At 44.3% G+C, this 22687-nt stretch overlaps 1 protein-coding gene across 2 annotated transcripts in view; it reads left to right on the top strand.

Annotated features, from left to right (window-relative positions):
* Positions 1–22687, top strand: part of rpap1 (RNA polymerase II associated protein 1) — a 107087-nt gene that overhangs the window by 12879 nt on the left and 71521 nt on the right. The window contains exons 5-8 of one of the 2 annotated variants that reach the window (XM_055640870.1): positions 2550–2730; positions 3403–3558; positions 10349–10534; positions 20962–21077. In XM_055640870.1, the coding sequence (XP_055496845.1) occupies positions 2550–2730; positions 3403–3558; positions 10349–10534; positions 20962–21077 (639 nt within the window). Of the gene's footprint in view, positions 1–2546; positions 2731–3402; positions 3559–10348; positions 10535–20961; positions 21078–22687 lie in introns of both variants that reach the window. The other variant, XM_055640869.1, reaches the window with a different exon arrangement.

Raw genomic sequence — 22687 nt, 5'->3', positions numbered from 1 at the left:
TGGCAATGAACCCTAATTTCTGGATGATTGTAAAAGTCCAAATGGAATTGGTATTGATGCAAATTGTTTAGGAGGTCAGTGTAGTTGGACAAAGTGGTGCACAAATTGGCGACTAATGTTTAACTCAAGAACAGTGAATGAAGGACGTTTCATTCACAGAAAAGTGGCCTGGGACACTCTGAATCTATTGTGTAATAGAGCCTATACAGGTGCACAACCTTTTATCCGAAGATCCAAATAACGAAAACCTCCGAATAGCGGACATTTTTTCGGTCCTTGAAAAAAGGTCCTTGAAGACGTTCACCGAGGGCGGCCCGCAGAGGTGACAGCGGAACTTCCGGTCGGTCCTCGAAGAAAGGGGAACTAAATCCCCATTCATAAAAGAGAAGGTGAGGGTATATTGCGCGGGAGGGTTAATAATTGACAATCTGCTGCTGCCTGCCCGTTGAGTTAAAAAAGTTCCCACGGTAGACTCACGATACACAGTGTATCATGAGTCTTGCGTGGGAACTTTTTAACTCAGCGGGCAGGTAGCAGTAGATTGTCGCTCCCTTCAGTTTCACCCCACCTACACCCCTCTGCTTCCCGGCCATGTGTGTGACCCCTTCCCTCCCCTCTCCAGCTCCCCGCCCATTGCACTGGCGCGGGGGCTTTGCACTGTCTTCACGTCGGAGCCAGTGCCAGTCACCGGAGACGTCAGGACCAACGGGACACCGGCCCCCAGGCCCACTCCAAGCACGGAGATTCCAGAGACCCACAGCCAGCAGCAGCCCAGCCCCGTTCCAACTCCAGAGGAACACGCTCCCCGTAGGGACAGAAGCTGATGGTGTGCAAAGTACGCCTTGGTCTTGGGGTTGCGGATGAGGGGGCGCAGCTCGGGCTGTGACGTCTCCGGCCACCCCCCTGTACAGGAGCTGAGACTAGGAACTGTGGGGTTGTTTGCAGTTGCAGAGGGAGGGGGCAAGGGTGGTTCAGTTCCCAGTGTCAGCTCCATTCCAGGGGGGTGACCGGAGACGTCAGGACCAACGGGACACCGACTGCAAGCACGGAGATCCCAGAGACTCACAGCCAGCAGCAATTCTAGCCCAGCCCCGCTCCAACTCCAGAGGAACCCGGGTTGCGGATGAAGGGGCGCAGCTCGGGCTGTGGGCGAACTGCCACTTGTCGCTGTAGCGGCGCATCGGGGAGCGGGTTCTTGTTGGTCCTGACGTCTCCGGCCATCCCCCTGGACAGGAGCTGAGAGACGTAAGGACCACCAGAAGCCGCTCCCCGATGGGCCGCTACAGCGACAAGTGGCAGTTCGCCCACAGCCCGAGCTGCGCCCTCTCATCGGGACACCGACCCCCAGGCCCACTGCAAGCACGGAGATCCCAGAGACTCACAGCCAGAAACAACTCTAGCCCAGCCCCGCTCCAACTCCAGAGGAACCCGGGTTGCGGATGAAGGGCCGCAGCTCGGGCTGTGTGCGAACTGCCACTTGTCGCCGTAGCGGCCCATCGGGCAGCGGATTCCTCTGGAGTTGGAGGGACAGGGAGACACAGCGGCTTTTGAGAATGGTGGGCAATCCCTTCCAAAGTTCTGCCCACACAGTCAGTACACCTCTCCTACACTTGTCTCCCGCACTAAGATCATCTCGCAGAGAATGATCCCAGCCTAACCCTCCCTATTCTCTCCTATTCTGCAAGAAAAACTACATTGAAGACTCAAACTCGCGATCGAGTAACTGCCGGGATCGAGGCGCAAACACGCGACCTTGTGGATATGAGCCGAGCACTCTACCATTACGCTAAAAATCTTTCATTCCGAAAGCCGAAAAATTCTGAATTACGAAAAGTGTCTGGTCCCAAGGCTTTCGGATAAAAGGTTGTGCACCTGTACTGCAATTTGCTTTCCGCACTACTCGTGTGCCTCCAATGAAATCAGAAGTTGTTTCATTTCAGATATGCAACCCAAAAAGTTTAGTTAGAGAGTCATAGAGAGATACTACACGGAAACAAGCCCTTCAGCCCTCAAGTCCATGCTGACCATCCATTTTCATATGAATCCTGTTATCGTCCACACATTCCTATCAACTCTTCCTAAATTCTAACACTCGCCTGCAGATGAGGGATACTTTACACTAGTCAATTAACCTACCAATCCACACATTTTTGGGTTGTGGGAGGAAACCAAATCAGCTGGAGAAAATCTATGTGGTAGCAAGAAAGTGCAAACACCACATGGACAGCACCGGAGATCAGGATTGAACCCAGATTGCTGGAGCTGCAAGGCAGCGGCTCTCCCTGTTGTGCCACTGATGGCTGTTGATGGCTAGATTTTGTCCCTGAAATAAATGTTTACTCAGGTGATGTAAAATTTCTGGAGCATTTGGGGTGAACATTGTATGGAATGGACTCCACGATAGATAAAAGGAGAAGCAACCATAAAAATCTTTTCGCAATTACATTTTTTGGTCTATCTGGATGATGTATTTGGATGATCCAAGGTACTTTGTTTAATTTTGCATGCCTTTCAATCATGCAAGGTGCATTTTTCTTTTCTTGCAGCAGTTGAAGCCAGTTTCAGGAAAGAAAAGTATCTTTGCCCAGAAACTTGAGGCAAAAAGAGCAGCCGAAGCATGTCAGATGGCATCTTCTGAACGTGGAATCAACCCATTGATTATATGCACAGGGACGCAAAGATCAGCTCAGTCTCGGGCAACAGAAACGTTGGAAAAGAAACACTCACCAGGTGAATAAATAGGAGAGTTTGCAGCAAAGGTTGCATTTTTCCCTCACTATGCACATGATGTTGTGTTGCTAGATTAACAGGATAGTGCGGGTGGCTCCTGTTCTTCCACGGAACTGCATGGTAGCCTGGTCTATACATGTCTAGAACATCTTTCCATTGTTTGGTCATCCATATGACTTTTAAGGCATGTCTTAAGCTGCACCAACAGGAGGGATAATGTCCCTGGTTAATGTTGGGCCACCAATATAAGTAGTAATGGGAATAAAACCAGAAGCTACTAGAACACTCAGGTCAGTCAGCATCTGTGGAACGAGAAACAGAGTTATTGTTTCATATTGTAGCTCCTTGGACAGAAATTAAATTTAGAAACGTTTCAATTGAGTTCTATTCTTCTCCCCACAGATACTGTTTGAACTGCTGAGAGTTTCCCATATTTTTATTTTATCGTTTTTATTTCAGATTTCCAGCATCTGCAGTTCTTTTAGTTTTTAATTTTAATTAAGTCAGGAGCAGGTTACCTCCTGAGTAATCTTCATATTACAAAACAAATCGCCCGCGGGTCCAATTGACTAACAGAATGAAGTCTGCTATCATTCCACAGTTTCAGATTTGTTTGCTAAATTCCACACCTTTTTTATGTCTTAAATTTCAATTTGCTTTATTGGCACACAGGTACAGATGTTGGGAGACCGACTTCAGGAGACAAGCTGGGTTTAGAAGGAGACCCTCAAGAAGCTCAGAGGATTCACGAAGAGAATTTAGCCAGACTGCAGGCCATGTCTAAAGAAGAGATTGAGGAAGAACGCAATAATCTCATGGGCCGGTTAGGTGAGGGGTGGTGCCACTGCTGTCTGCATTCAGCAACCAGTTGCTGGCTTTCTTTATTAGTTTTTCTTCCTCCGGCTTCTGCTTTTCCTCCTGAGAACATCAAGGTAGCAAATTTAGTTTAGATTGGAGATACAGCCCACTGAGTCCGTGCCCACCAGCGATCACTCCATACACTATCACTGTCCTACATAGTAGGGACAATGTTATTACTTACCAAAGCTAATTAACCTACAAACTTGTGCATCTTTGGAGTGTGGGAGGAAACTGGAGCACCCAGAGAAAACCCAAGCAGTCACAGGGAGAATGTACAAACTTGGCTTCAATGTGCAGCTTGTTCCATATACACACCACCTTCTTTGTAGACAAAGCTGCTCTCCAAGGTCCCTTTTAAATCTGTCCCGTCATTTTAGACTTATGCTCTCTAGATTTGGACTCCTGGAACCCAGGGAAATAGGTTATTCATCTTATCTGTACCCCTCATTATTTTATAAATCTTTATACAAGGTTACCCTCAGCCTCCTATGCTTCAGGGGAGAAAAGCCCCAGCCTATCCAGCCTCTCTTTATAACTCAAATTTACCAGATCTGGTGACATCCTTGTAAATCTTTTTTGCGCCCTTTCCAGTCGAATTACATCCTTCCTACAGTGGTGCAACCAGAACTGTACACAATATTTCAAATCTAACATAATATAGCTGTAACATAATGTCCCAACTGTAGTCAGTGTATTGACCAATGGAGGCAAGAGTGCCAGATGCCTTCTTCACCAGTCTGTCTCTCCTTTGTCGTCACTTTCATGGAACTATGTTTCTGTATCCTGAGGACTCTGTGTTCTACAACACTCCCCAGCACTCTATCATTTACTGTGTAAGTTGTGCCTTGGTTTGTCTTACCAAAATGGAACACCTCGCATTTATCTGAATTAAATTCCACCGGCCACTGGCTCCGTTGATCAACATCCCATTGTAATCTTAGCCGACTTTCTTCACTGTCCATTTTACTGCCGATTTTAGAGTCGCCTGCAAGCTTACTAAAGTTTCCATCTACATACACATCAAAATTGTTATTATAAATAATGTACAACAGGGGATCCAGCACTGATTTTGTGGCACACCACTTACTACAGGCCTCCAGTGTGAGAAATAAGTCTCTACCAGCACCCCCTACTCTCATGGTTTATAATTTGTACCTAGTTGGCCAGCTCACCCTGAATCTCATATGACCAACCTTCAAGACCAGCCTGCCATGCAGTACCTTGTCCAAGGCAATGCTCTAATCTATGATGGCAACGTCTCCTGCATCGGCCTTATCAACCTTCTTGGTCACCTCTTTAAAAAAAGACTCTGCCAAATTTGTGACACATGACTTCACATACTGTAGGTATGTTACAAAACCTACCTGAATCGTGGCTGAGCATCTGCCCCACCCCTTGTGTGTGATTTTGGCGCTGTTTAGAGGGGGCGGGTTTAAAACGCGATTTTTACTAGGCTGTTGCAATCGAAAATGTTCAGCCTAGTAAATCATTAACGGAAAATCGCTGAAAGACCCCGTCGCAAAAGGTATTATTAGTTTTTATGGCCTTGTAAAATAGTTAGAGTAATTTAAAAACCACTATCTCACTCCGCAACCTCTCGCAGCCCCAGGGTTTTATAAAGCAAACAATTAAAGGTATGTACCTTATTTTTACATTAAATGGGGCATGTATATAACCCTGTTATTAAAGTTTTCTATAGCGAGTAGTTCATTTTGGGCTCTTTATATCCCGCAGTATTTTTCTGGGCATTTGAGGGCATAAATCTAGCGCAATGTGAACGTTCTAAACCAGCGCGTTCCACATGAACCCACTAGAAAGCCGATTTAAATTGACTTTAATTTACAGCAATTGAACACTAAATTCCTTCCATTTGGCCTATAAATTGATGTAAATGAGATTTAAAAATCATGTTTTATTGTGAATTATTTGTGAATATTATTTGGACACTTGGGCTATTTAAAAATGATAATCATTTATTAAGAAATGGATAGATGTTTAGATCTAGTAAATTGAATTTTGAAATTAGCTACAATTGGGTAATTAACTAATTATATGCTTTAATTTCAGGTCATCCAAGTTAGATTATTTTATATTTGATTCAGAATGGTTCAATCTATGATAACTGAAAATTTCATTCAGTTCTCTTAATTTTTAAGAAGGTTATGTGCTTTTGACTGTCCACGAACACAGCTTTTTTGTTATGTCCATAGAAAATCAATAGGGAACAAGATGCTAATTTCCGAGTATGAAAATGGCCATAACTTTTTTATTACTTGAGATATGAAAGTGAATTATGTGTCAAATTAAACTTATTGTTATGCTTTATCTGATGGGATAAATTGCAGACTTGATTTTTTAAATCTCAAAATTTTGTAACATTGCTACATACTGTACATAAAACCATGCTGACTATTCCTAATCAATCCTTGCCTTTCCAAATGCATGTAGATCCTGCCTCTGAGAATTGAAAGATAGTAAGTGCAAGTTGCATTTGCGAGATGCCTTAACAAATATGAACAACTTTAAACAGTGATTTAAAAAAAAAAAAAATCTTGGGTGATTTGTACGGTAATGTTTCTAAGTGTCTCAAACCGGAGTGAAATGAGTGCAGTTAGTTACTTTTTAACAATAGCGATTGCTGACGGAGGTTGTTCCAGCCAATGGAATCTTTTTTGAATACTTTTTATTCATTTTGGAGATTCTGGATTTTGTTTTTTTGGCAAAGCCAGCACTTATTGCCTATCCCTAATTACTCTTGAGGAGGTTTAGGTGAGCTGTACTCTTGAACTGCTGCAGTCCTTCTGGTGAAGGTACTCCGTCCGACAATGCTGTTGGGTAGCGTACTCCAGGATTTGGATCTAACAGTGATGAAGAACAGTGATTTTTTTTCCCCAAGGGAATGGTGTTTAACTTGGAATGTGGGGAGGATCTGTCGATGGGTCTGATGCTCCCGTGTGCCTGCCATTCCTGTTTGGTAGAGATCGTAAATTTGAATGGTGGTATCAGGTGAATAACTTTATTCTGCAGGTGGTGCTGGTAGTGGAGGGAATGAATGTTTTGTGTATTGGGTGAGTTACCTGTCAAGCAGGCTGCTTTATTCTGTCGTTGAACTTGAGTGTCGCTGGATCTGCACTCATCTTGGAGAGCAATCCATCATGCTCTTGACTTTGGACTTTAGAGATAGAGCATGGAAACAAGTCCTCCGGTCCTTGAGTCTATGCTGACCAGTTCACTTCCATACACTAGCACACTAGGGACAATTTCCAACTTTTACCAAAGCCAATTAATCTACAAACCTGTACTTCTTTGGAGTGAGGGAGAAAACCGGAGCACCTAGAGGGAACACATACGGTCATAGGGACAACGTATAGACAGCACCCTTGGTCAGGAACCCGGGTCTCTGGAATTGTAAGGCAGTAACTTTACTGCCGTGCCCCTGTGCTGCCTTTGTGCCTCTTACAGATGGTGGAAAGGCTTTGAGGTGTCAAACAGCGAGTGCCTCACTACAGCTTGCCCAATCTCTGACCTGATTTTGTTGTCACCGTATTCATGCAGCTCGTCCATTGGAGTTGCCGGCCTCCGGATATTGATTGTGGGGGGGGTCTTGATAGTTGTTTATTGTCGAGAGGAGGTGCTTAGGCTATCTCTTGTTGGAGATTGTCATTGACTAGCACGAGTGGTGCGAAAGTTATTTGTCACTGATCAGTCCCTGCCTGAGTGTTGTCTAGGTCTTGTTGCATGCAGGTGTGGATTACTTCATTTGCTGAGGAGTTGTGAATGGAATTGTGCATTGTGTAGTCATCAGCAACTTCCTCACTTGATCATTTGTGATGGAAGAGAGTTAGTTGAAGAAGCAGCTGAAGATGGTTGGGTGTGGGATACTGTACTTCATGAACCCTCGCAACTATGACCTGGCGCTCGGATGATTGATCTTCAACAACTATCTTTTTATATGAATTATGACTCTACTGCTGTCCTGGTAGTATTTGAACTTGGATGTCCACATTGTTCACCCATATCTTGATTACTAGTCCAGTCATTTAAATGTAGCACCAGCACCGTCATCACTATTGTAATTTCAGGAAAGAGCAGCTAATTTGCACACAGCAAGGTTCCAGAAACGGTAATGAGATTACAAAAAGATAATTTGTTTTTAGGCAGAATGGCAGAGAAAAGGCTTGCTCAAACATTGTCAGAGGAATAGACGAGGATTGCAGTTTAATGTTTGTCTGAAAAATAGTCATAGATCTGTACAGTGTGGAAACAGGCCCTTTGGCCCATCTTCTCAATGCTGACCTGGTTGGCATATTGGGCCAGACCCATTTTTTTTTTCTGTATAGGCCCATAGTCCTCTAAACCATTTCCATCATATCTGTCCAAATGTCTTTTAAATGTCACAAAGTTATCCACTTCTGTAACTTCCTCTAGCAGCTCTTCCTCTTCTAGATATGGACCAGCCTCTGAGTGAAAACATTGCCAGAGTTCTCTCATAAATCTCTGCTTAATCACCTTAAACCTTTGTTTTAGAACCCTCTACTCTGGGGGAAAAAGACTGTGAGCGTTCACTTTAATCATACACCTATTGATCCAGTCCACCTCAACAAGGCCACCCCTTACTCTCGTGCTCCTAAGAAAAAAGTCCTAGTGTGTCCAACCTCTCCCTATAACTCAAGCCGAGGTGAATCTCTTCTCCACCCTTTCCAACTTAATGAATTTTTCCTGCAACTAGGTGGCCAGAATTGCACAATACTCCAAGTGTGGTCTCACCAATGACCCTTGAGGTGTACAGCTGCATCATGATGCCCCAACCTTTGTACTCAATGCCCTTCCCAATGAAGGCAAGCATGCTAAATGCAGCCTTCATCACACTGTCCGTCTGATTTGCCACTTGTAAGGAACCGTGTACCTGTACTTCCAGATCTCTCAGTTCTACAACATTCTCAGTGGGTTATACCTTCCGTTGACACCTCTGACAGTATAGGATTCACCCAGCATTGTGCCAAGTGGCAGATGGATAATGTGCTCAAGCTGTGCACGAAGGCTTGGTTAAAGGGTCTGTCCCACTTGGCGATTTTTTTCGGCATCTGCCAGCGTCATATCAGTGTCGCCAAAAGATTTTGAACATTTCAAAATCCAGCGGCAACAAAAAAACACCGCACGTCATATGTCATCACGCCGCATCACGCCGCAAAGTTTTCAGTGACCTGATACGTCAGTCGCCGAAAAAAATCGCCAAGCGGAACAGGCCCCTTAGAGGCAAGGCTGCTGCACTGAAATGCATGGTATTTGTTCACTTGCCTATAGCAATAGTGATATCTAATCCACACATCTGAGTGGAGGCTTGCATCGATTACTTTTGAATATAACATTTGGATTGTGCCCAGGTTACTCTGCATACAAGGATGTTGATGTGGTTCAAATACCTTGGTATTGGATCTTAAATTTGCATTGTTTTGTGAAAGCTGACTACTACTCAAGGCCTGTGAAGGAAAATTTTAGAAACAGGTACACACACATTCTCACACACACATTCTCACACACACATTCTCACACACACATTCTCACACACACATTCTCACACACACAGACTCGTTCACACACACACATTCACGCACACATTCACGCACACATTCACACACACACATGCACACACACACGCACATACACACATTCACACACACACACGCACACATTCACGCACACATTCACGCACACATTCACGCACACACTCACGCACACACACACACACACACACACACACACACACACACACACACACACACACACACACACTCTCACACACACACACACACACACACTCACACACACACACACACTCACACACTCACTCACACACACACACACACACACACACACACTCATTCACACACACACACACACACACACACACACACACACACTCACACACACACACACACACACACACACACACACACACACACACACACACAAACACACACTCACACACACACACACACACACACACACACACACACACACACACACACACACACACACACACCCACTCACACACACACAGACTCATTCACACACACACTCATTCACACACACACTCACACACACACAGACTCATTCACACACAGACTCATTCACACACACACACACACATACACAGGCTGATTGGGATATTTCTTTGATATATTTGTTTGAGAATTTCAAGTGTCTTTTTATAAAATGTCAATCCAGTAAGAGTTGAAATGTACGCTTAGTTTTCTCAGAGTTTTTTTAATAAAATGTAGCAATGCTCATAGTTGATAAATTCTAGGATTTAGAAGATGTATCACATGGTGTTGCACATCCATAGATGGGCTGTGTGTGGTGTTGAGAACTGCTCTAGTGATGATGAGTGCAGGTTGATGATGGAACCAAGGATAGGCATTATAGATTGGTGACATATTGATTGCTGGAATTGGACACTGGTGAGATGTTATTTTGGATGCATTTTGCAGGCTGATGCAATTTATTAATTGACGTACATTTTCGCAACTACATCGATGTCTATTAATATGTTGTTATTACTGAGCTTTAGCACAATGGTAGAAATCTTCAGATTTAAGATTGATCCAATTATGATTGGCTTCAGATTGATTAAATTTTAGGTGATGCTTTTACAAAAGTTAACAATAGTTAGTTCTTCCCACCAAGTATGTTAACACTTTTTTTTCTCTTTCCGCCAACCATTTCCCAACCCCCTTCCAATTTCCTTTTTAACTAGACCCAAGTTTGATTGCTTTCCTAAAGTCAAGAAGATCAGGGAAAAGCTACAGTGAAGCCTCCAGCAATAAAACCAAGGCACAAGAAGCAGAAGGCAATGATGAGGATAAACAAGGGGATTCTCGCCTCGAGGACGAACTACAGTCCAACTTGCCCAACGATGATCCGATGGATCAACAATGTACAGGTAAGAAACTCAGCATGAAAGATGTAATGGCAGTGGTCAAAGTCATAAGAGTTCTTTCCAATGAAGACGTTGTTTTATCTGGCCGAGAGGTTGGAAACCAGCAAATACTTTCAAGGTTATTGGGACTGGAGCCAGAAAAATGAGAATTTATTTCTGTAGCAAGTCAATTAGATTCATAATTGCTTCCTGATAAAGTGGAATAAACAAGTTCAGTGGGTCATTTTCAAAAAGGGTCCAGATAAATACTTGGAGAAAATTGCAATGCTATAAGGAGAGAAGTTGGTGAGTGGTGAAGTTATGCAAATAGTTGCTGAGCTCAATGTGCTGCCTTGGGCTTGCAGGTCTGGTTGATTTCATTCTGAGTTGAAAGTATTGGAGCAAAAGAGATCAGTTAGAATTTAGTTGAAATCCCCTCATAGTCTCTTTCCCTGAATACATCTGTTCAACACCATCCTGATGGGCACATCTCTTCTTCGTTCATACGATAGGATGTGATAGCTTTCTCTGCTGGACTCCAAGCTACAGAATTCCCTTTATCAACCCCCTGCTTCTCCACATCTTTAAACGCCACGCTGGTAGTGCCTGTCAAGGTGACTTTCCACACTATTGAATGCTTCTCTCATGAATACCCAAATGCACTTTAACTTGACTTTTACATTCGGTTGAGTGCCTGTTTCTATATCTGTACAGGAACATCATACAGATCTCCCTCTCCCTCCCTCTGCAGTTCATTATATTTTTGTCCATCCTTTCCTAGCAAGCAATATTCCATTTGCTCTCTAAGTTTGCTGGACAGTGATCAAAGTAATGATAAAAGTTGCAGCTAATGCATCACTATGGGTAGTGGTAGAGTTGGAGCGGCAGAGGTGGTGCAGCAGTATAGTTGCTGCCTTACTGCGAATGCAGTACTGGAGACCCCGACTACGGGTTCGACCCCGACTACGGGTGCTGTCTGTATGGAGTTTGTACGTTCTCCCCATGACCTGCGTGGGTTTCCTCCGAGATCTTCGGTTTCCTCCCACACTCCAAAGACGTACAGGTTTGTTGGTTAATTGGCTTGGTAAATGTAAAATTTTCCTCGTGAGTGTAGGATAGTGTTAATATGCGAGGATCGCTGGTCGGCGCGGACCTGGTGGGCCGAAGTGCCTGTTTCCGCGCTGTATCTCAAAACTAAACTAAACTATCTTTGCAGTTGCTTAATTTAGAATCTCGGTATGCAGGTTATGTTCCAGAAGATTTTAGACATAGTCCCTTCAATTTCTCCAGTTTTCTCTGTACTGTTATAAATTACATCAAAGGCCTTCTCTGTCCATAGACGTTCCCCTCCATTTATGGTACTTTTATTCACATGAGTCTTATGATTAAAAGTGATTTTGTCTATGGAGCTACGTGGTGTGAGAAGCAGAGTGAAGGCAGACTCCCAAAGCTTCTGCTCATCTGATTTGCACTCAAGGTATCAGGGCCTCACCATGTCCGGCACTGTAGTCCAAACTTCTGCTAATTTCCCAGCACTTAGGCCTGGAAACCAGCCTGCTGGGCCTGGGGAGTGCAGTGGGGCCCATTAGGTGTGATGGGAGATAAACAGTTGCTGGGAGGAGAAGGATAAGTAAAGCTTGTTTTCTTCTTGTGATTTAAATCCGTTTAATTATTGTAATTGTTTCCTGTTATTTTGAGGTGTTTATATTTTTGTTCAGGGATAATATGTTTAACTTTGAGGAATATCAGAAAGTTTATGGATGCCAGATATTCATAAAATCCCTGCTCACATTGAATGCCTCTGACACCTTTGGCAGCCACGAAGACATTGGCTGGGTTCAGTCAGTATGTCAAAGAAATTCAGCGGATGGAGGGTGCAAATGGTGATTGGAGGCCTCTGTGCTGCATTGGGCCTTGCCAGTCAACTGGTGGGTGTCATCCCACTGAGAGATTGTGCTTGGAGGCATGTTAGCAGAGCAAGTGACAGGCTCGCTGTGGGCCATTCATTGTGATTATAGTTTAAAAAAAACAATGTTTGGTGCCGGGGCCACCTTTTATTCTCTGTTATCTTTTCTACTTTCTTTGTCAGGGTCTTGCATTTAATTTGGTTTCTCAGGGTGGCATATTGGTGTGACACTGACCTCGGTTGCCATCTGTATGGATTTTGAATGTTTCCTCCTGTTACTGTGTGTGTTTATTCTGTGAATGTTCTGATTCCCTCCAACATCACAAAGATCTGTTAATTCTCCAGTTGGTGGGCATATGCGAGAGAATAAATTGCAGGATTTCAGAGAACTAAAACGAATAAAGCGACTGATAAGGGCTAGTACAGATCTGATGGGTGAAATGGTCTCCTGATGGGGAAGTTTTTTTTTTGGCAAATTTTTAAATGTCTTTACTGCAGCTAATATGAGCCTCATTTCTACATGGTTGGGTTTATTTGATCCAGTTTCCGACTAATCTGTATCCCTTTTGAATTGCAGAAAAAATGTGACCATATTAATTTCCCCAGAGGATCACTTACTGTGAGATTACTAATCGACCATGTTTTTTTTACATATGGTATGGTTTTACAGAGCCTGTTCTTCAGTTCCCTGACTTACTGTTCCAGAAAACTGTCCCCAATGCATTCTATGAACCAACCCACCAAATAAATGTGGGTCTTCATTCCCTTCTTATGCGTATATCAGCGTCCTTTTTTACAATTTATGGTATCCTGGTAACTTTTACATTAACAAGTCTTTTCATATAAATGACCTTCCTCAGCAATTTTAAACTGCTCGTGCCAATTTTGAGATGATAGCTGTTACCCTTTGCATTTATAAATAAAATAGGTTCCATCTAACAGCCCATTTTATTTACAATTATCAGCTATTTATCTTAAGCACGTGAGTCCATCCGAATGCTTTCAGTTGTATCATGGTTCAGTTCTGCCCTTCAAGGGCACAATACTGAATCTACTTATGAATAGGGCTGCACAGGGAAGATAAGATTAGAATGACAAAGAAATAAGACCTTATTCTGCAGAGATACAACCTTCTGCCCTTACTGTAATCTTGCAATTCTGTAAGACTCTCCAAAAGCTTTCACGTGAAATAAAAATAAAATTGTGAGTCTGCAATGGCTGCAGTGCTTTGCCAGCATTTTCTATGACTCCAGCAACATCTGTGGAAAAGAAAATATTAGTGTTTTCATAAGGAATCCTTAAAGGTAACTGGAACTTCAGACATTGGGGAAGTTCAGGACAAGGGGTCACAGCTTAAGGATAGAGGGGATATCCTTTAAGACCGAGATGAGAAAAACATTTTTCACACACAAGAGTGGTGAATCTCTGGAACTCTCTGCCACAGAAGGTAGTTGAGGCCAGTTCATTGGCTATATTTAAGAGGGAGTTAGATGTGGCCTTTGTGGCTAAAGGGATCAGGGGGTATGGAGTGAAGGCAGGTACGGGATACTGAGTTGGATGATCAGCCATGATCATATTGAATGGCGGTGCAGGCTCGAAGGGCCGAATGGCCTACTCCTGCACCTAATTTTCTATGTATCTGTGTAACTGAATAAAATGTCCAGCACTGAAATGTTAACCTGGTTCTTTTCATACATACAAAACTTGCTTGATATCTATGTGTGGGAAGGAATTGCAGATGTTGGTTTACACCAAAGATATATACAAAATGCTGGAGTAACTCAGTGGGACAGGCAGCATCTCTGTGTTACTCCAGCATTTTGTGTCTATCTTCTTGCTTGATATCTATCCCATTCAAGTGATCCTGTTGAAACTCCATAAACACAAGCACATGTAAAACTCGACTGTCATCGCACCAACCCGTGTCATGTTCATCCATCACTCTATTGACCTGTATATTAACCTCGAATCTAAAGGTCTCGACTGTATGCTCATATCCCTCCATGTTTCCTCCCTCCGTAACTGAGCCACTTTAGAGCTCTGGCCCTGTTCTTTCGCTTCTGGCATCTATCTCAATCTCAATTTTCATTGATTCATCATTGCATTCAGCTTCTCTTTCTCTTTCTCTTCACCCCTTCTGTTTTTAACCCCTTCCCTCACTTTTTACATATATTTTATTTTTACCTCTTTACCCCCTTGACCCCCCTCCAGCCTCCTTTGTCTTCACCCACTTGCTCCTGCCAGGTGACCTTTTCTATCTGACCCTCCCCACCCTTTTTGATCATCACTCGCTCACTATCACTCTCACACACTTTCTTTCTCTGTCTCTCGCTCTCTCATACTCTCTCACACTGTCCTCTCTCTTCCTCTTTTCTACCCCCCCTCTTTCTTTGTCTCTCTCGCCACTTCTCTCCCGCCCTCTCTCTCCTCCTTTCTCTCACTCCTCCTCCTTCCCCGCCTCCAAAACCCCCCCCCTTGCCCTCCCCCCCCCTCCCCCCTCCCCTCACCCCCTCCCTCCTCCCCCTCCCCCTCTCCCCCCCCCCTCCCCCTCCCCCCCCCCTTCCCCTCTCTCTGCCCCCCCCACTCCGCCTCTCTCTCCCTCTCCCCTCTCCCTCCCCCCCCCCTCCTCCCCCCCCCCCCTCCCCCCCCCCCCCCTCCCCCCTCCCCCCCTCCCTTTCCCCCTCTCTCCCCCCCCCCCCCCCCCCTCTCTCTCTCCTCCCCCCCCTCCCCTCTCTCCCCTCGTTCATCGCCCACATCACTCCTTCTCTGTGGCGCTCCTTCATGCCCTACCTCCCCCTCTTTGGGTCACCGGGTTGATCATATTTCTTTGGGTGGTTCTATATCTCAGATTGTCTCCTAGTCTGGAAATGGTCAACAGGATATTTTCGGGCAGCTCCTCACGCACCAACTTTTGGGGACCAAAACATTTTTTTGACAACAGTTATTATCAATTGGATCAATACCAAACCCCCTTGTGGCAGATCGTGAGATGCTGGTGCTGTGATGCTGACAGGTATTGATTGGGTTGGTCTTGCTAATACCAGTAAGGATGAAGAATGTTGCTGAGGGGATCAAATGCTGAGTAAAACTGCTCCTCAACATCCTGACAATTTGACATCTGGCAGCTGAGCCTGCAGTCTTGTACTGCATTTTATAATGTTACCTCATCTTGGAGAGTGCTCTTTGTTTTGGAGCTATTTTCATTCCAATTTCTTGGGCTTGTTTGAAGTATTGCCAGAAAGGCACTATATGATTATAAGGCCGAAAGATCCCAAATCATTCCATGGTAGCCGATCTATGGCAGCCACTGAATTGATGGACAGAATATCTCCTGGTGCCACAACGAGGAGTGTTGGAATTGGCTTAAGTGCATTAAGGAACAAAGAATGCCTTTCATGTCCTTTGGTTGTTTCTGCAGCCAGTGAAGCATTATTTGAAATGTAGTCAATGTTATAATGTTGGGAGCATAGCAACCAATTTGAACATGGCATTTTGCCTCAAACAGCAAGCAGTGTGATTATGACTGCCGATGTTGTTTAAAGGATCCATTTTGACCTGAGCACTGGGAATATTCCCCGGTGTTACCATTTGAATAGTGAGGCAGGAGCGTTCACATCCATCTGAGAGGGACGTTACTGGTCTCAGTTTAAAGTTTTAGGATCTGGAAACTCCTACCTGTCTCCACTTCAGCACCAATAATACACACTGGGGTATATACCCCACCCTGCTTCCTGGTCAATGGCCAGACCCTTCATTTTGCTGACAACGAAGCAGTGTTTTTGGTCGTAGTTTTTAGTTTAGATACATTTTGAAAACAGGCCCATTTGGCCCACTGAGTCCGTGCCGACCAGCGATCACCCTGGCCATTAGTACTATCCTACACACCAGGGACAATCTACAATTTTACCAAAGTCAATTAACTTGCAAACCTGTATGTCTTTGAAATTTGGGAGGAAACCAGAGCACCCGGAGAAAACACATTCGGTCATGGGGAGAACGTACAAACTCCGTACAGACAGCACCCATAGTCAGGATTGAACCAGGGTCTCTGGCGCTGTAAGGCAGCAACCCTACCGTTCATTAAGCCGTTCACTCAGCAAGCTCGGGTCTCATCTTTTACCTCTTGATTTCCTTAATTTCAATAAAACCCATTGATTTCTTCAGTCTCCAGGGGTATTCCGGAAACGAGGTATTTTGTATTTGGGAACCACCAGCCAACAAGCAACGGTGGGGGGAGGGGGGGGGGGGGGGGGGAAATGGACTAATAACCAGTTCTTAGTTATAACTGGAAGCTTGGATATGAGAGAATCTCTTTACGTAATAGTTTCTCAATTGCATTATATCGCTTCCCCATCTGCATGCAGAGAAGATGGTGGAATCTTATCTGAATGTTGTAGTCCCACAGAATTCACTAACCCTTGTGTCAGTGTAAGCAAACGACTCATGGTGGACAATTCCCCACCATTGGATTGAGAGCTTGCTGACTGCCGCCTTAATGTTTCACTGATGTGGGATAGACGTCCCTGAGAAAATCATGGTACAGATATGGGGCAGAGAGGCAAAGGAAGAGACCGTGCCATTGTATGTGTTCTTTCAATGTCACTGGGTCTAAATCCTACAACTTCTTGCCCATAGCACTGTTCACCAGTACCTTCTCAAGGGATGGGCAATAAATCTTCACCTTGGCAGTGAAACTCAAATCCTGAAGAATGAAAAATCCTTTCTCTGTTCAGACTTATTCTTGCACCATTATGTTCAGAATGTATGGATCTAATCGCTGCAACCATTTAAAACTATCTATGTTATTGGAAGTCCTCTGCTGCCTTTTTTTGATGTGTAGTCTTTGGCATGGTTAGTAGCACTTGGGGCTTTCTCTTTAGCTGTCTTTGCCCCAACAGTTTGGGACGGTTCACTGCTGGCTTGCTCCCGACAAGCTGTGGGTGCCAGGTCAAGCATCTGGCCCTTTACAGCATGGGAGACCTTCCTTTTCACACTTCAGGCACCCCAAACCTCTGACGTACACACATCAAACAGAATGGCATTGTAGGACAGCATTAATAACATCTACAAGTTTCTCCCATTATATTAGACGTTCTAAAGGAAAGGAAATACTTGCATTTAATAATCATTTTCTAGACAGCTCATTGCAATAGTGCAGTTTCTGTTACAATGTAGGAAACTGAGCAAACAGCTGACACAAATAAACATTAAATAGTCATTTAATCTATGTTGACTACTGATTGGGGCATAAGTATTGGTCAGTCACGGGGCACGCTCCACACTCTCTATTCGTGATGAAGGTTCTGTTCCATTCCATTAAGCAGGTTCGAGGTCTTATGTGAAGACTGGAACCTCTGAGCTTGCAACATTCGAATCCTTTAAATATTTGAACAGATCAAACCTCAGTCTGCAGTTTTCAAGGAATAAATTGTGCTTATGTAAACAAGCTGCATAATTTACTGCAGTGTCCCAGATATAGTCAAGGAACCCTTGCATGCATATGTATGTGCCAATGCCAACCCTAATTGACCAGGCCGAGCAAGCTTGATGGGTCAGCTAAGTGTTGCTAACCTATTAGATTTTACTTCAGCAGCATCTGTGTAAGATAAAAGCTTTCTTGAGATTATTTGGTTGTGCAGAAGAACAAGACTAATGGATAATGCGCCAATTGCTACCCCATTGACATCGATATTGCAAATGGCACCTTTGGGTTAATGCGGCTGTTAGCAGAAGGTGCATTGCACGACGGATATGGTTCCTCCTTCATTCCCAGAGCATTGGTCAATGTGTGCAGATTGAGCTGTGTAAGAAGGAACTGCAGAAGCTGGTTTACACCGAAGATAGACACAAAATGCTGGAGTAACTCAGCAGGACATGTTTCAGGTTGAGACCCTTCTTCAGACTGAGACTCAGCGGAGGGAGAGATTAGAGATATGGTTGGGCTAGGTGTGTCGGAATTGAGTTGCGTCGGAATGAATATTATTCCCGGCAACACCATTGTGCACTGATGGAGCCGATGTGCTATAGTCCAGCAATTGGGTTCAATCCTGACCTCTGGTGCTGACCGTGCAGTATTACCCGTTCTCCGGTTGACTGATCTTAAATTCATAACTGTTTAAGAAGGAACTGCAGATGCTGGAAAATTGAAGGTACACAAAAAGCTGGAGAAACTCAGCAGGTGCAGCAGCATCTATGGAGCGAAGGAAATAGGCGCTCGGGGGTCAGCTAAATAGTTAAGCGACCCCTGAGCGCCTATTTCCTTCGCTCATAGATGCTGCTGCACCCGCTGAGTTTCTCCAGCTTTTTTGTGTACCGTAAATTCATAACTGATAGGAGCAGAATTAGGCCATTTGGCCCATCCAGTCTACTCCGCCATTCAATCATGTCTGATCTATCTCTCCCTCCTAACTCCATTCTCCTGCCTTCTCCCCATAACCTCCGACACCTGAGCTAATCAAGAATCTATCTCTCTGCCTTAAAACAGAGACAAGAATCTAGCTCTCTGCCTCCACAGCCTTCTGTGGTAAAAAATTCCACAGATTCACCACCCTCTGACTAAATAAATTTCTCCTCGTCTCCCTAAACGAACATCCTTTAATTCTGAATTCAACGTGAGCTTCCTCTCACATCCTAAAGATGTGCAGGTTAGTAAGGAGATTAATTAGCCACTACATTTTTCCCCTTGTGTGGAGGTTGTGTTATGGGAGAGTTAATGGGAATGTCAAGAGAATACAGTGGGATTAGTGCAAGGGGGTGCTTGATTGTCAGCAAGAATTTGATAGGCCGAAGAGCTGTTGTGACTCTGACCCCATGGCCCTCTTCGTAAGCCAGCTCAAGTAGGTCAAAGGAAGAGGCATCCATTTCAGGACAGAACAGAACAGATGAGGTTGCATTAAAGTCACTTTTATAATTGAAAAACGAGTTGAGTGCTGCAATGTGATCCTTCAGTTTCAAATCTTTGGCTTTGGTCAGACACAAGCACACTCTACTGATAGCATTGATTGATTCCGAGCTGTGCAGTGGTGGCAGTGTGCCATCAGCTGTTGGGTACACCCCAAAGGGTTTGGGATATACAGTGGTGTCACAGCTGTAACTGCTGCCTGACTGCAACGGAGACTAAACATTCCCATTTTAACAGCAGCTGCTTGGTGTCACGATTCACTCTATCACTGTGTTGTACTGTATCTAGTATTTGCAATGTAATACCTCAACTTTTTTGCTGACCTTGAACAATAGACAAATCTTACTCTGTAGGAACGTCACTGATCCTTTTGCCTTGGACGAAGCTGTTTCTCACAGTGCGCTGCTTTTCACAGCCTATCAGCATGGCTGTGTGGAGGTATTCTCCCTATGTAAGTGGTTCTCCATGCTGATGGCACACTTGCCCGATACACAGGATTTTTCATTATCACTCTACCTGAATGTTTAAGGAGGTCCTTGACATTCACGTGTAATTAAAATTACTTAGGAACCTATTAAAAAGAGTGTATCCAATAACTATAATTGCTAGCAAAAAAACAAAGTGCTGAAGAGACACGTTGGTTCCGGTGTATCTATGAAGGGAAACAGCCAGAAGGCATTTCAGTGTTTAAGAGGGAACTGCAGATGAAGAAGACACAAAAAAGTTGGAGAAACTCAGCGGGTGCAGCAGCATCTATGGAGCGAAGGAAACAGGGCCGAAAAGGCATTTCAGGTTGGGATCCCTTCGCTTCAGAGATGCTGCTGCACCCGCTGAGTTTCTCCAAAGGCATTTCAAGTTGGGATCTGCTGACCCGAATCTTCCCGAATCTTCATTAGTTTATTCCCCCCCGGATGTTGCCTGATCAGCTGAGTTCCGTCAGCACTTTGTTTTTTGCTCAACATTCCAGCATCTGCAGTCTTTTTCTGTCTTCAACTATAATTGCTATTTAAAGAAAAAGTCAAATGACTCTAAAAGCATGCACAATGTAACATTGAAATGCCTTCTGGACCCTTTTCGGCGTGGCAGATTTTGAAGTTAGAAAATCTTATTATAGTCCCCGCCTTTGCTGTGTGTGTATGTGTGTGTATCTGTGTCTGTTTTGCCACTCGCCATTCGACTTCCCGGTTTTTCAGCGAGTGCCGCGACCTTCACACTCACCGGCAGTCTGCTCAAAAATCGCCTAATTGGGACAGGCCCTTTAATTCCCCTTTCTTTCAAAAATATTTACTCTCGCCCAAAATGTTTTTAGTCATCTAACCATTTCAACTCAATTTGGCAGAGAATTCCAGAGATTCACCACCTTTCTGCAAAGGAAATGTTGATGGACTTCTGGCTTAAATGACTGATCCTTATCTTGTAACTATGTCCACTCATTCAAGAATTATCTATTTCTGTTTGAACTTGCTTCCACTAGAGTTTTGGAAATGTATTCTAGATGACAAGAACTTGGAGTGTTTTGGGGAAGAAGATTTCTCCTGTTGCTTGATGTTTTTGGCAAGCCTTAAATCTTTGGTTACCAACTCTTCTGCCACTGGATGATACTTTTTTAGAGAAGCTCATTGTGTTGTTACTGCATTTCCACAGAACCTGATATTCCACTGAAACCTGAGAAAGGATGGGTCCACATGGACGTACTGGAGTACGAGAAGCTGGAATGGATGAAAGACCTGCCCAAACCCAGACGGCGGAAGACCAACAAGGTAACTCATGGCAATGTGGGGACTATAATAGGGCCTCCCTCCCTCCCAGACACTGGGACTGGGCAGCCCTTCATGGAGCAATGAGACACAGGTGGTGTGGCCCTGTCATTTGGAACTATAGGAATCTATAGGATTGAAGAGCTCTGTGGATGAACAGTACATTCGTGGGAACAAGCATTTTTGATATGGAGTAGTACTTCTCGAGAGAACATATCAGCGAGCTGAGAAAGAGAGACCAAATGTACCAGTCGTGGAGTCCTCGCTAATGGAAGAGTGAGTGGGGAGCAGGACAGTCCTGCCGTGGAGATGTGAGATATGGGTGAAGGAGGGAGGGAGGGAGAGAAGGGATATGAGATGTGTGAAGCAACAGAGAGAGATTGTGCAATTGGCGGTTCTATGATGGTCTTAGGTCTGGGAAATTTGTGAACGAAGAAGGAGAGATTAGAGCACTAAAAAACTTATGGAACAGAGAGGCTGGTACTGAATGGGTGAGTTGTGGTCAATCCGGACTCCGAGAGCTGAAGGGCCTGCATCTCTCTGTGACTGGTCCTCCTCGTGTGAAACAGATAGACTATGCAATGGTGTTGTCCCAGTTGTCGAGGTCCAGAGAAGTAAGGGAATGAACGGAACATACAAGGCATGATTAGCAAGTTTGCAGTTGATAATAAAGTAGGTGGTATTTATAGATAGTGAAGATGGTTGTCAAAATTGCAGCAAGATCTTGATCAGTTTGGTTGAGGAATGGTTGATTGAATTGAATACAGAGAAATGCGAGGTGTTGCATTTTGGGCAGTCTAACAAGTTCAGGGCATACACTGTGAATGGCAGGACTGTGGAATGTTGTAGAGCAGAAGGATCTAGGAGTGCAGGTACTGTACATAGTTCCTTGAAAGTGACATCACAGGTAGGGTGGTCAATAAGGCTTTCAGCACATTGGCCATCATCAGAGTATTGAGTATAGAGATTGGGAGGTCATGTTACAGTTGTGCAAGATATTGGTGAGGTCACATTTAGAGTATTGTGGTCAGTTTTGGACACCATGTTATAGGAAAGATGTTTTCACGTTTGAAAGGGTGCAGAGAAGATTCATGAGGATGTTACAAGGACCCAAGAGCCTGAGCTATAGGGAGAGGCTCAGCAGGCTAGGACTTTATACCTTGGAGCGTAGGAGGGCGAGGGGTGATCTTTTGAGGTGTACACGATCATTAGAGGAATAGATCGGGTAAATGTACCGAGTCTTTTGCCCATAGTAGGGGAATCGAGAACATAGCTTTAAGGTGAGGAGGGAAAGATTTAATTGGAAACTGAGGGGTAACTTTTTTTACACAAAGGGTGGTAGGTATTTGGAACAACCTGCCAGAGGAGGTAGTTGAGGCTGGTACTATCATAATGTTTAAGAGACATTTGGACAGATACATGAATAGGATAGGGTTATGGGCCAATCGCAAGCACGTGGGACTAGTGTAGATGAGGCATGTTGGTGGGCGTGGCTGAAGGGACTGTTTGCACACCGTATGACTATAGCTCTGAGTGGATCTTTCACAGAGCAGAGATCAAAGCCTATAGATCGGGCAGATCTGGAATCAAGGAGAGACTGAGACCGAGTTGTC

This window comes from Leucoraja erinacea, chromosome 9, assembly GCF_028641065.1.
Source record: "Leucoraja erinacea ecotype New England chromosome 9, Leri_hhj_1, whole genome shotgun sequence".
NCBI classification, from domain to species: domain Eukaryota; kingdom Metazoa; phylum Chordata; class Chondrichthyes; order Rajiformes; family Rajidae; genus Leucoraja; species Leucoraja erinaceus.
Note: the sequence above shows the minus strand (reverse complement) of the source record. Positions and strands in the feature narration are given on the sequence as shown.